General features: G+C 48.1%; 1 protein-coding gene across 1 annotated transcript in view; it reads right to left on the bottom strand.

The window, feature by feature from the left end:
- The window catches only part of NSUN2 (NOP2/Sun RNA methyltransferase 2), a 41,332-nt gene that overhangs the window by 19,412 nt on the left and 7,204 nt on the right, over positions 1-14,716 (bottom strand). Inside the window, exons 4-8 of the mRNA XM_023734823.1 lie at positions 11,022-11,127; positions 6,643-6,714; positions 5,464-5,548; positions 3,533-3,725; positions 1,217-1,291 (exon numbers count right to left, since the gene is read on the bottom strand). Of these exons, the coding sequence (XP_023590591.1) occupies positions 1,217-1,291; positions 3,533-3,725; positions 5,464-5,548; positions 6,643-6,714; positions 11,022-11,127 (531 nt within the window). The remainder of the gene's footprint in view (positions 1-1,216; positions 1,292-3,532; positions 3,726-5,463; positions 5,549-6,642; positions 6,715-11,021; positions 11,128-14,716) is intronic.

The raw sequence follows: 14,716 nt of genomic DNA, 5'->3' as shown, positions 1-14,716 counted from the left end.
GGACAAAGGAGTGGTGATATGTTTCCGTAAAGATCACAGCGGAGAAAACCCTGTGGGGCAATCCTACTCTGCTGCATGGGGTGGCTAAGAGTGGAAATCGACTCGATGGTAACTGACAATAAGAACAAATGAAGTTACAGTATGTGCTCCACGTTAATAGTAAAAGCATCTAACTGTGTGTTTTTACTATTCTGTTAACCTTTCCCAACATGTCAACAAGTAAAACGTAAAGCTGATTAACAGACGACCGACTGTATTAAATGGATTTCACTACTCAACATCCAACTACCAAACAAAAAAACCCGCACACTTGTACAAACGTGATTTTGCTTCCCATCAAAATTCACTTCTCTTGTATATTCTAATCCTAACTCTCCTGTTTCACAAAAACCCACATTCTAGTACGAATAAGTATTTAACAGAGAAAACCTCCTGCTGGAGCTACCGCTGATGAATATGCATTATTAACTTTAGATCATCCACAGGCTACATTTACAAATGGAAAATATTTAATGCTAAACGTATATAGACAGTATAATCACAACTGTCCAAACAGACACAAAATCCCTATACCCAGAACAAGACTAGACTACCCCAGCTAGTAACAAAAGTTGTATGAGTTGTGAGACTGTCTTTTTCTTTGCACTTTTAAGGATTGTCCAAATTTTCTTTAATGAACACCTCCCACATTACAAAAAAGTCAACCAAAAAGTATTTCTAAAAAGAGAGCCAAATGTTAAGTGAGATGATGACTCAGCACAAAGGAACAAAAATGGAGGAGACAGATTAGTTGACAATATTAAGGAGCCCTGGTGGTGCCGTGGTGCAGCCGCTCCACGGGAGAAAGACCTGGTGATCTGCTTCTGGAAAGATTACAGCCTAGAGGACCCTGTGGGGCAGTTCTACTCTGTCCCACGGGGTCGCCATGAGTCGGAATTGACTCGACGGCATCTAACCACAACACCGCAAAGGGGTAAATGGTCATTTTGTGGAGAAATGCATTTGAAATGTTAGGGGAAATTTTCATAAAAGGCACTTTAAAAAAATGTGTATTTGGAATGCATATAAGGTCACTATTCTTAACTTCTGTTACATAAGAGAAGCAAACTCTCAAGAAAGGTGCCATTGGCGCTCTCAGATGCTGAGTTAGACCATCAGAGACCTGGAAGTTGGGGCCGTTTCTATTCGTCAAGCTGCGCCCCGTAGTCTGACTCACCCGTGTAGCTGCAAGCTATTCAAGGTGGTCCACTTTTTCCAAACATCGATGTTTTTCCTCATAGTGCCATCTCCGCTGAAAAGAAAGAGGGTTAAGAATTGAAAATGTTCTACAAACAGATGAAAATATTTAACGGATGTGTCATATTCAAGCGCAAATCCCAAACAGGTGTTATAAACATCAATTAGAAAACAATGTCAGTTCTCGCCAACTACAAATCACCCTTCTACCCCTGTTCCAGGGATGCTCTAATGTGGTGTACTTTTTAATTACACTTCAATTTTCATTTCAATACAGAAATGACAGATTTGAACAGGAAACCTCATTTAACACTTAAAGACAGATTAATCTGCTTCCATTTGCGAAAAATAATAGCAACAGTAATTTGCAGAACCGGGGCATGGAATCTTGAATAAACAGAGGACGTTCTGATCCTGCTACTCTGAAACTTGGTTCACCAACAACGACGTGTGAAGGAGAATTAGATGAATAACGGTAAATTTCCACTGGTAACAAACTGTCCACAGCAAATCCCATTAAGCCAACTTAATTTCTTCACCCCGTTTTTTCTACACATTACAGTTAAACGTTTCTGATTACTTCCTTTTAATGGAAATTACTTTCACGTTTTAATTAATAGAAATTATTTCCATGTACATTAGGTAATAAAGACTTGGTTCATTAATCCTTCTGTCCGTATCAAATTCCATCTGCCAAGTTCTTCCAGGTGGAGCTCCTGCCCTTTGTTAGTCTTTCCTGCAGTTTCACTGCACTTGGTAGTCTAGCTGCAGCATCTCTGAAGTAAAGGTCGCGGGACGGAAATGCCCCAGGTGAGTTAATTCCTACTTTCAAATGACTGCTCTGGCTTATAGACCAAAACCAAACCCTACAGAACAGAGCAGAGCTGCCCAACAGGACGTCAAAGGCTGTCATCTTTGGAGGAGCAGACCGCCAGGTCTTTCTCCGGTGGAGTGGCTGGCAGGTTCGAACCATCAACCTTGGGGTTCGCAGCCCAGCACTTCACCCTGCGCCACCACAGCCCCTTCTGGCTTATATGCTGGCGGCTTAAAATTCTACCGTAATCCTGAGGAATTCTTCAGCCTGCAACTTACTGTAATGTCACCTCATTCTCAAAATACGATACAAGAAACGAGTTATATTTCTGACCGTGGGAAAACAATGACCCAAAGAAAAATTAGAAAATTACTAACGAGTGAAAAAGGGAATTTCGTTCATGATCTATTTTAATTTTTACGTCAAAGAGGAAATCTTCCAGGTATTTAAAAACTCAGCCACATTTGCTAGTACCAGCTACACTTTTCAAGCTGGGATCTGCCACTTGTTTAAGCAAAATGGCGTTCTTCCATCGGGTGCACCGATACGAACACCATGCTCGGTGCTGAGGCTGACGTTCAGCGGCCGTTTTCCTGTGCTCTGGTTGCAGCCAACGCATGGGGTTTGCAAACGTACCACCTGCACCACGGTGCAGTCCCAGTCCGCATCAGTCCCCCGGACTTTAACGGACGTACTCGTTGTGTGTTTTCCTTTGCTGAAAACATAGTCAGTCATGCCATGGAATTCTTTTATACGTAAAATCCAAAATTTACATGTACAATACGGAGAAAAGTGTATGGAAAAATACAGGTAAACGTTTTCGCAAAGGTCTGAACTCCTAAATGTGTTTTTGTGCTAAATAACACCACCTCGGTCTTAACTAAGGTCCCTGGGTGGCACAAACGGTTTGCGCTCGACTGCTAACCTAAAGGTTGGCAGTTGAAACCCACTCAGCGGTACCACAGAAAAACAGGCCTGGCGATCTGCTTGTGTAAAGACTTCAGTCAATAAAACCCTATGAAGCAGTTCTACTCTGTAACACGTGGGGTCGCCATGAGTTGGAATTGCCTCTCGACAGCAACGAACAAGTCTTAGCTTGTCGTGAAAACCCAGTGTGATTCTTATTCTAGAACAAAGGTTTTCGCATACTCGTCGGAAGTACAAACACAAGATCTCAGATGAGCAAACCGCCGTAAGCAGCAATATCCTGACATCCGTCACAATGAGAGTTGATGGTCCTATTTTCCTCTCGGGTGTTTTCCGACACCCCTCTGGGCATCTCCTGGCTGGGCCCTACGCCTGCCTGCTGCGCAGTCTGTTACTACATCTCTCCCTACAGTCTGAACGGCCGTCTGTCTGCTGATTCAGGCTCAGAAGCCTCTTCCCCACGCCTGCTGCTGCCACCAAGACCCCGTTCCAGGACGCATGTCCACCCTGGACATGACGTCCTGAGAGGTTCCGGCGCCTGGCTGACACACACACCTGCAGGGCACGTCGCAGAGGATGCGGTCGTAGAAGAGCACCTCCTTCCGCCCGCCCACGTCCATCTGCAGCCGAGGGATGCTGGACGCATCGTGGTTGACCACCATGATGCAGGGGCTGCTCAGCCTCTTGGCCTGGTGGACCAGCAGGTAGCAGCGCTTGTTGTCCACGTCGTTGGCGATGACGAACCCCTCTGGGAACGTGAAATCGTAACATCAGGGGAGAGGCAGCTTGAGTGAGTCCAATCCTGGAATAAACCACCTCCAGGCTGGTGGGTGAGAAGCAGCCATCCCTACACCAGACCTAAGACCTGAGCTCAGGATCTGCTAGAAAGGCAGAGGGGCCCCAGAACGGAGCCAGGTGCCCCGCAGGGTTTCACGGATACTTGCAATTTCAAAACGTCAAGACCCCCTGGATCGACAGTTACTTTTTGAGTTCACTATGTTCCCCGCGTGGTCCCTGGGCGGCGCAAACAGTTTGTGCGCCGCTACTGACGGAAAGGTTGGCGGGTCAAACCTGCCCGAGGCGCTGTGAAAGAAAGGCCTGGCGATCTGCCTCTGAAAGGCGGTCGCGTGAAAACCCCAGGGAGCACAGTTCTACTCTGACACACGGGGTCGCCAGGGGCCGGGGCCGACTCCACGGCAACTGGTTGGGTTTTGGCTTTGTGTTCCAATCGCTGCGCCAAGAAACGTCTCTTTTATTACTAACATCTCTTAATTCCCAAGCAGTGGGGAGAAAGCTGTGCCAGGCTCCACCAGACTCTCACCTAGACTCCTGGGGTGGGGCCCAGGCTCCTGACATTCAGCTGCTCCCCAGGGGACTCTGACCTGTGCCCTGGGAGAGTCTCAAGTCTAGAAAGCTTACGGGGGCTCCCTCTTCTCACCTCCAACTAAAAGGCAAACGCGTGCTATGAGCAATAGGGCTCTGTGGCCCCACGGGAAATGGCAAAAACACCACCACCACGCAGAAGGGGTATCACTCCTGCTGGCATGTCGGGCTCTTACTACCAATCCAGAGAAAATGGTTAAAAACGGGGCTGAAGACGTCTTTTCAGCAAAGACATTATAACAGAATAGAGGCCTTTTAAAAACCCAGCTAAGAAGCAGGTCTGTTAACACAGAACTAGGGCAGCTGGCTTAAAGAAAAGGAAGTAAGGCGAGATAAATGTTGGTAAAAACATCACAAGACCTGAACAAACACTAGGAGCAGCATTAGGTTTTTACTTCTTGGAAGACGCCCATCAGGGGCGTCAGGGACAGGACAGACACAGCTGCCAGTCTGAGCACCGGCAGGGGCCCAGGTGTCACTCAGTGCTCTGCAGACAGCCTTGCGCTGCCTCCTCGGGATGGCCCGTTTCAGGGGCTGTGGGAGCCGAGCCCTGGGGTCTGACGGCGGCTCTCGTGGCCTCGCTCGCACGCTCCACGCAGCACTGAGACACGTGAACAACCAGGCAAGCTGGTGCTGCAGGAGGTTCAAACTGCAAAACCTACCACGGCCTGGTAATGAACTGCCACCTGCTTGTGCAGAAAACGCACATATCCCTAAAATGAAGGCCTCCAGAGCGTGGCGGGGGGCACAAGTCCAAGAGGGCACCAGATGACGTGTGGAATGACATTCCAGGGTGCCACGGACAGGAAAGGCGCTTGACTGAGGTAGCGGGGCAAGGGGGGGGATGTTTCTGCTGACGCGTCGCGGCTATCAACGTCTGTCATCTTGAAATGGGGGGGGGCACCCAACGTAAGAGACTGTCGTGGGGCACGCGTTACCCCTGCTCCGGAGGCACGGACGTGCAGCGCCAAGCACAGCTGACGGCGGCATTGAAAGCGTACAGTTCTACCTTCAGGACCTGGCCCAGCCCGTGGCAGGATCTGTCCTGCCTCTCCACCCACCCAAGTCGCCCCCCACTTCTGGAACACAAGCTGGGTGCCTACCTGGAAAGGGGATGTTCATGTCCGTATGCAGCATCTCGATCAGCTGGGCGGTCTTTGACCCGGGGGCTGCACACATATCCAAGATCTAGGAGAGAAGCAAGACGCCCAGGTTTTTACGTCAACAAAGCAAAACGTTACATTTAACGCAGAACGATTTTATGAGTCATTCTAGTATTTTGATTTCTATTCCAAGATCTAAACGCATTTCTTTAGAGACTGAATAACAGGAGCCCTGGTGGCACAGTGGTTAAAGCGCTCAGCTGCTATACCAAAAGGTCAGCAGTTTGAACCCACCAGCTGCTCCGAGGGACAAAGACGTGGCAGTCTGCTTCCATAAAGATTCACAGCCTTGGAAATCCTGTGGGGCAGTTCTACCCCGTCCTATAGGGTCACTACGAGTCGGAATCAACCTGAGGTGGTGGCTTTGGGTTTTTTTTTTTTTTTTTTTACAGATTCAATCTACAGCATGACCTATTTTGCTTAGAGGGACCCCATGATATATAACTCTCCCCCGAAATCACAGTGATAGACACCGTCTCCAGAGAAGGGCACTTGCAGCCAGTGAAAGCAATCAACAGAGACAAGCGGGTGAAGACAGGGATCGCACTAACCAGCAGCACGCCGCGTCAGGGGCCACGCGGCCTGGACCCGAGTCTCAGCTCGGCCCCTCAGGAGCTCTGAACCTTGGGCCAGTTACTTAACATCTCTGCCTCCTTTTCCTGATCTAAAGAACGGGGCCAGTGATAGCATCGATCCTCACAGGGCGTGTGCATGAAAAAACGAACTAATTCATATAAAACCACAGGGCGGTGCCCACATGTAAGGAGCTCTCTCGGTACACGCTCACTAGATCTTCAACCTCACCTAGTAAGATCAGAGGGTGATCTGCACACTGATCAAACAAACGAGCCCTGCTGGCACTGTGGCTACATGCTCGGCTGCTAACTGAAAGGTCGGTAATTTGAACCCACCAGCTGCTCCACAGAAGGAAGAGGTGGCAGTCTGCTTCCGTAACGATTACACCCCTGTAAACCCTGTGGGGGTTGAGTTGAGATCTACTCGACAGCAATGGGGTTGGTTTGGGTTTGTTTTAGCCGAAGTGTAACGGAAAAAAAAAAAGAAACGAACAGGCAGAACCCCGACAGCACCCCGGGCCCGGTTCTCCCGCCACCACAGTACCTTGTGATGAGGCTGAACATTGAGCAGCAGAGGCGGAATCATGCTAACAGCTTCCTGACGGCTGATGTTTCCCTTCGGAAAGAAAAAAGCATCAGCAACCGTACTAAAAATAGACAATTCCAACATTGGGCATTATTCCAAATGCAATGGAAAAACAGACCACATAATCTTACTGAATGAGTACTATCACAAAACCCTAAATTGGTATGACAGATTTTTACACTAGTGGATTAAAAATGTGCTATCCAGAGGCTGACAGGCAGCGGCGTGTCAGTGGTAGAATCCTCACCTTTCATGCAGGAGACCCAGGTTTGATCTACGGCCGACGCACCTCATGAGCAGCCACCACCCATCTGCCAGTGGAGGCTTGTGTGTTGCTGTGATGCTGAACAGGTTTCAGTGGTGCTTCCCAACTAAGACAGACTAGGAAGAAAGGCCTGGTGATCTACTTTTGAAAATCAGCCAATGAAAACCCTAACGACACAAGGGTGTGATCTGCAACCAATAATGGAGATGGTGCAGGACCAGGCACCATCCTTCTGTTGTACACGGGGTCACCAAGGCTCGGGGACCGACTGACCGGGCAGCGCTTCCTTCTGTTGTAATGGGGTCGCCATGACTCGGGGCCCGACTGACCGGGCAGCGTTTCCTTCTGTTGTAATGGGGTCGCCATGACTCCGGGACCGACTGACCGGGCAGCGTTTCCTTCTGTTGTACACGGGGTCACCAAGACTCGGGGACCGACTGACCGGGCAGCGCTTCCTTCTGTTGTGCATGGGGTCACCAAGACTCGGGGACCGACTGACCGGGCAGCGCTTCCTTCTGTTGTAATGGGGTCGCCATGACTCGGGGACCGACTGACCGGGCAGCGTTTCCTTCTGTTGTAATGGGGTCGCCATGACTCGGGGACCAACCGACCAGGCAGCGTTTCCTTCTGTTGTGCATGGGGTCACCGTGACTCGGGGACCGACTGACCGGGCAGCGTTTCCTTCTGTTGTGCATGGGGTCACCATGACTCGGGGACCGACTGACCGGGCAGCGTTTCCTTCTGTTGTACACGGGGTCACCAAGACTCGGGGACCGACTGACCGGGCAGCGTTTCCTTCTGTTGTAATGGGGTTGCCATGACTTGGGGACCGACTGACCAGGCAGCGTTTCCTTCTGTTGTGCATGGGATCACCGTGACACGGGGACCGACTGACCGGGCAGCGTTTCCTTCTGTTGTGCATGGGGTCGCCATGACTCGGGGCACCACTGCTCATTAATGCCCCACACTTACACTAGAATACCAAAGATCCTGAATCTCCTAAAATGAACTTGAAGCTTCACAGTCCCTACTGCCCATGTGATGAAAGAGGAAGCCAGAGGACCAGCTCTCAGAGGCAGACAAGGCCACGAAACTCCGCTGGCAATAGTGGGCATCGAATCTAGTGCGGGATAGGTAGCTTTGGTTGGGACGATTTTCCTCTGAGCTAAAATTGTAACTTCTATTTCTCGGTCTTCAGGAGCAACCAATGTCCATTCTGTGTTGCTCAGAGCTGCCTTCTGAAGAGATGAAGGTCTCAACCACCTCTCTCTTGCTCTGACAATAAGCAGTATCTGCAGTTCATCACTGTGTTAACTGGCCTCTAGCTCTTGAGAGGCTAGTGTACCTTTTAAAACGTGTAACTGTTCCAATTGAGATACAACTTTCTGATGTGGTCCAGCACTCGCCTCTGTCACAACTCTTCACAGCTTTAAAACAGAACACTTACAAAAGAAAACACAAATGATGAAGCACAGGACCCGGCGAAGACTCCTGCTCCACTGATCACGGCCGGCATCTTGTTACCCGGACGGCGATGCAGGCAGGCGCCACCATCGTGTGCACCTCACGTTCCGACTCTGCAGACGGACTTGTCCGTTTTCCCTGGCCCATTCCCCTCCTGTGGCCGGCAGTGAGTCTGAGGCCTTGGGAACCTGGGCTCTCTCTTGGCCCACTGACTCCGAGCTTTGGGGGTGCATATGGGACTCCCATGGGCCTGCCTTCTGTTTTCACCCAGGTTTAGGTAAGCTGGGTGGCAGGGCCCCCGACCTCAGACGTCCCGGCGTGTGGTCACCTGGCTCGTCAACACACTGAAGCCGCTGAGTAACCTGGAGGGTGTCCCTGCTAACCCCAGGATAGCTCTCTGTGCCAATTCCTGATCAAACGCCTGTCCAGCTCCTACAGGAGCCCCACCAACACCCGGTGACCCTCCCCAACTTCCAACGCCGCCAACGCCGGGCTCTTCAAACCTAGCCATGCGCACGTCATGACCCCATAAACCCCCCCCTTCCTGGCCTGCCGTCTGCATGGAAAGCTGGGCAGGAGATCCCAGGAGCACCTGGCGGGATGCAGGGCAGCCCTCGGCTCTGGTTTATGCCTTGCTACGGGGGGCAGGGGAGGCCAGGTAAACTGAGACCAGTGTAGCAGGCTCCCTAAATGGGCAGAGAACCCAAATGGCAGGAAACGGCCTGAGAGCCCAGCAGACATTTGAGCTGAGATGAAAGGGTTCTAAACTGTGAAGCTTCAGGGAACAAACACCAGCAAGCACAATAATTCTGTCCAACAGTTTCAGACATTCAGAGTGAAAGAGAAAAAAGGCCTTTCCTCCTTGTCTCAGTCTTGGAGCTCTGCTGAAACCTATCCACCATGGGTGACCCTGCTGACATCTGAAACACCAGTGGCAAAGCTTCCAGCATCACAGCAACACACAAGTCATGACGGTATGATGGACAGATGCTTGTGGTGGCCTGCTTCTATGAAGGATAAAATTCTGTGTGTCTCCGCAATCTTTTTAGCAGACGGCCTGTGGTGGGCTTCACGTTGTGGTTTAATGCTTATCTAAGATGTTTTATTACTTTTCTACTTTGGTGGAGAGCTTGTCTGGGTTGGAAAACAGTCAGAAGGAAATCTGCCAGCCCAGGCGTAGTACTGAAAAGCTGTCTAGGGCCCCAGGTGGAAGAGGGCTCTCCTGTGCCTTTATGCAGAGAGGTGGAGCATCAGCTTAGCTTCGCCCAGGCAGTTATACTGCCACTGGCCGTGAGTTCAATGTTAAAGACTCAACAATATATTAAGTAAGTGTCTTTAAGCAGAAGCACGCACAGAACAAGGTTATGCATTGATCAGATGACAGGAAGTATTTCAGGGCTGGCTAACCCAGTGTTGGTGGTGACTTTACAGAGCATAAGTATTGCGAGTAGCAAGAGTCGGCTGAAGGAGGCACTTTAAAAGGGGCTGAGCGACTCACTGGTTATCTCTTGAACAACACTCTGTCCGGTGGGGCGCTCTGTTCAACCCCGCTCTACAGCTCCCCAAATCCACCTGACAGGAAACACGTTTAATACGCTCTGAGCTTTATTTAATACTCTTATCATTAGTAATGCTTAGAGAGTATTAAATTTGTGTTAGTGTTAAATTTCATACACTCAAAGCTTTAATACTGTCATGAGGTAAACTGAATACCCTCTGTGTTATTGTAGTACACTATATATAAAAGTTAAATTTCATGAACTTTAATACTCTGTGTTAATATTAAACACACTCTAAGCTTCAGTACGGACTAGAGTATTACAGCTCAGAGCGTACTAAATGTGTTTCCTGTTACTCTGGTGGATTTGGGGAGCTGTAGAACTGGGGTGAACCACTCAGTCACTCATCTCCTCTTAAAGTGCCCCCCTCAGCCGCCCCTTGCTGCTCGCAGTAGCAATGCTCTGTAGTAAGTGGTTACATCACCACCAACGCTGGATTAGCCAATCCTGGACCACCACTCCCAGGGGGATACAGGGGTAGGTTCCCAGGAGCCTCTGGTCCCATTTCTGTCAGCTGATCCACAACTACCTCACCTTATAGGCATCTGTTTAAAGGCACTTAATTACTATACTGTTGACTCACTCTATAGTGGGAATTCACTCCATGGCAATGGATTTGCTTTGGTTTTAACTTTAATATACTCTGGGATTACACATTTTTTGTTTTAAGATACAGTATATCGAATAAATATATTTCCCACGTTTATTGGTTTTCTGAAATTAAAATTCTGCATATGGGGTGATTATAAATCAAAAGAAGCCTCTATTAACTTAAAATATTAAAAATAAAAAGAAATCAAATTGACAACTGGGATGACATTCTTCCTAAATTTCATAATTATACAAGCTAAACAAAAGAACAGATACATACTCAGAAATTCACATTACATACACTTAAAGCGTGTTTACAAGTGTGCCTTACCTACCCAACTGCTCTCACTGACAAATGTGGTTAAAATACACATTCACACACACACCCCACCCCAATACAACCCTGCATTTACAGCACAGCTCCCAGGAAACAAACCAATCCAAAGACACCTACTTACAGATTCAGTTTCGCTAACCAGAAACTGGTGAAACTTTTCCAATTGTGGAGACTTCCTCAAGATTTTCCGACTTAAATTTGTGTGCCATGCAAGTTCTTCAGGATACCTGCCCAAAGAGAAAATACAGCAATTATACATTCTATACATTCCAGTGCTCTTTACAACTTCTTGTGTAGACGGGTCATATACCACACGTGAGCCCCCCTACTCCCCCCAATCTGCGCTCCCTGCTGCCATCCCTGCAGCTGTCAAGTATAGCCAGCCCTCGGGGATGGATACGGGGCACAGGGAGCCTGGCCAGGGCTCCATGATGCCCCATCAAAACCCAGACGTTATAGGAGATATACATACGTGATTACAAGAGATGTGATCTATGGTTATATCATATGCTACATGGATTATACGAGATATGATACCCAGTAACATCATATGACGCGTACATTACAAGAGATGTCAGGTTATACCATGATACACACAGTACAAGAGATACAAAACCGTGAAGCTATAACGGTGAAATGTTGACGATCCCGTGACAAACTAAGCAGCCTCTGTTCGTCACTATGGTTAAGTTAATGAGGGCACACAGTTCATGGGAAAAAAGATCTAACAGCGTGAGGAATTACTCATGCTGGAAGAACTACAGATTGCAGAGAACCAAAACAACTCAGCAGGGCAGCGTCTTGGTAACTCTTTGGGCTGCGGACCCCTCTGAGAAGGATGAAGTCCCCTACGATCAGAACTGAGGACAGAAAAAGAACAGGAAGCGAGAACATCACGGGAGAGAGCACGTGACTGGCAGCGAGGCACAGAGGCTTCTGGGAGTTTGCTGGTATCATGCTCGGGTTCATCGGAACACCCAAACGTCGCCTCGATGAGCAGGGCTTTCAAAGGGGGCCCCCAACCCTTCAGGTGTCAGGGTGTTTGACAAACATTTGGTCGGAATTTCTAAGAACCATGTATTTTCACTTAGTTCTTAGAAATTCTGACCAAATGTCTGAAGCATTTACTGATGAAGATCCAAGACCACAGCCTTCAGTATGGATTACACCTCAACATAAAGAAAACAAAAATCCTCACCACTGGACCAATAAAGAACATCATGATACATGGAGAAAAGATTGAAGCTGTCAAGGATTTCGTTTTACTTGGATCCACAATCAACACCCATGGAAGTAGCAGTCAAGAAATCAAAAGATGCATTGCACTGGGCAAATCTGCTGCAAAAGACTTTTTTTTTTTTTTTTTGAACTATTGTACTTTAAGTGAAAATTTACATTTCAAGTTAGTCTCTCATATAACAATGTATACATACATTGTTATGTAAGCCTAATTGCTCTCCCTATACTATGAGAGCACACTCCTCCTTTCCACCCTGGATTTCCTGTGTCCATTCAACCAGCTCCTGACCCTCTCTGCCTTCTCATCTCACCTCCGGACAGAAGCTGCTCATTTAGTCTCATGTATCTACTTGATCTAAGAAGTACACTCTTCACGGGTATCATTTTATGTCCCGTAGTCCAGTCTAATCTTTCTCTTAAGAATTGGCCTCAGGGATGATTTTAGTTCTGGGTTGATAGAGAGTCCGGGGGCCATGCTTTCTGGTGATCCTCCAGTCTCAGACCATTAAGTCTGGTCTGCAAAAGATCTCTGTAAAGTGTTAAAAAGCAAAGATGCACTCTTGAAAACTAAGGTGCACCTGACCCAAGCCATGGTGTTTTCAATCATTCCATATGCATGTGAAAGCTGGACAACGAGTAAGGAAGGTGGAAGAAGAACTGACACCTTTGAATTGTGGCGTTGGTGAAGAATACTGACTATACCACGGACTGCCAGGAGAACGAACAAATCTGCCTTGGAAGAGGTACAACCAGAATGTTCCTTAGTAGCAAGGATGGTGAGACTATATCTCACATACTCTGGACACGTTATCAGAAGGGATCAGTCCCTGGAGAAGGACATCATACTTGGTAAAGTAGACGGTCAGCGAAAAAGAGGAAGACCCTCAATGAGATGGACTGACACAGTGGCTGCAACAATGGGCTCAAACGTAACAACGACTGTGAGGATGGTGCAGGACCAGGCAGTGTTTCTTCCTGTTGTATGAAGTGTCACTATGAGTCAGAACTGACTCGACAACACCTAACAACAACGACATGTATTTTCACTATTCCTAAAACAAATCAATGCCGCAAGGTTCTGAATTGTTTCATGTATGAAAACACACTGGCCATCGATGACGAGCTCCTCGGCCAGCTGTCACCTATCCAGACCTGAGAGCGAGGCACTGTCTGCCATGTCTGTGAACATCTTCTAACGTCAGACAAAAGCCACAGTGGATGAGGAAGGTCGGGCTGTGTGAACTTGCCGGCACCTGTCCACTGACCTGCGACGAGCGAGCACATTTACGCAGCCCGTGAGCCCCAAGCTCAGTTAACGGAACGCCAGCTCAATTAACGGAGCAGCCGGCGATAAACCCCACTGCCGTTTTAGCATTTCTCGTTAAGTCTCATGAGCTCTATTTGGCAAGGCAGGGATACGATGTTCCCAGGCGTCCAACTCCACCTACAGCAACAGCAATGAAAACGGAACGTTTGGAAAACTTGACAATCTGAGTGCCCGGAAACGCTGAGGGATTACCTGACAAACTCAGGCTCTGAAGATTTTAAGGTATTGTTCAAGAGTCATGATGTTACAAGATGTATTTAAAAAGTATCTTCTGCCAAATAATGAAGGTTTAAACTGACTGAATGTTCACTGCCATGCTCCAAATGTCCCTAGTGCTTAATCCTCGCTTCTACGCCTTGTTCCCGCCTCAATTTTTAACATGATTCAAAACTACACGATCAAAATAAAATCATGTTTATTGGGCAATTAAAAGAAAATTTATGAGTGGCCATCTGAGATACTCCACTGTTCTCACCTCGTTTGGAACAAGGGAGAATGAAGAAAACCAAAGACATAAGGGAAAGACTAGTCCAAAGGACAATGGACCACAACTCCCACAGCCTCCACCGGACTGAGTCCAGCACAACTAGATGGTGCCCGGCTACCACCACTGACTGCTCTGACAGGGATCACAATAAAGGGTCCTGGACAGAGCTAGAGAAAAATGTAGAACAAAATTCTAACTCACACAAAAAAAGACCAAACTTAACTGGTCTGACAGAGACTGGAGAAACCCTGAGAGTACGGCCCCCAGAAACCCTTTTAACTCAGTACTGAAGTCACTCCTGAGGTTCACTCTTCAGCCAAAGATTAGACAGCCCCATAAACAAAATGAGACTAAATGGGCACATCTGCCCAGGGGCAAGGACGAGAAGGCAGGGGGGACAGGAAAGCTGGTTAAGGGGAACCCAAGGTCGAGAAGGGGAGAGTGCTGACGTGTTGTAGGGTTGGTAAACAATGTAACAAAACAATATGTGTATTAATTATTTAAAGAGAAACTAATTTGCTCTATAAAGTACAACTAAAAAAAAAAGAAAATTCAACTTTACGTTTTTTCTTTCCATTGAGGTGAAATGGTGGGCGTGCACTGAAATCTGGCTTCAGCTACACAGTGTTTAATAAGATCTGCCAGCCCACTGCAACCTCTGTGACAGTGAATACCCCAGCGCCTGCCTCTGCGACAGCGAATACCCCAGCGCCTGCCTCTGCGACAGCGAATACCCCAGCGCCTGCCTCTGCGACAGCGAATA

The sequence above is a fragment of the Trichechus manatus genome, unplaced genomic scaffold, assembly GCF_000243295.1.
Source record: "Trichechus manatus latirostris isolate Lorelei unplaced genomic scaffold, TriManLat1.0 scaffold00072, whole genome shotgun sequence".
Lineage (NCBI taxonomy): Eukaryota > Metazoa > Chordata > Mammalia > Sirenia > Trichechidae > Trichechus > Trichechus manatus.
Note: the sequence above shows the minus strand (reverse complement) of the source record. Positions and strands in the feature narration are given on the sequence as shown.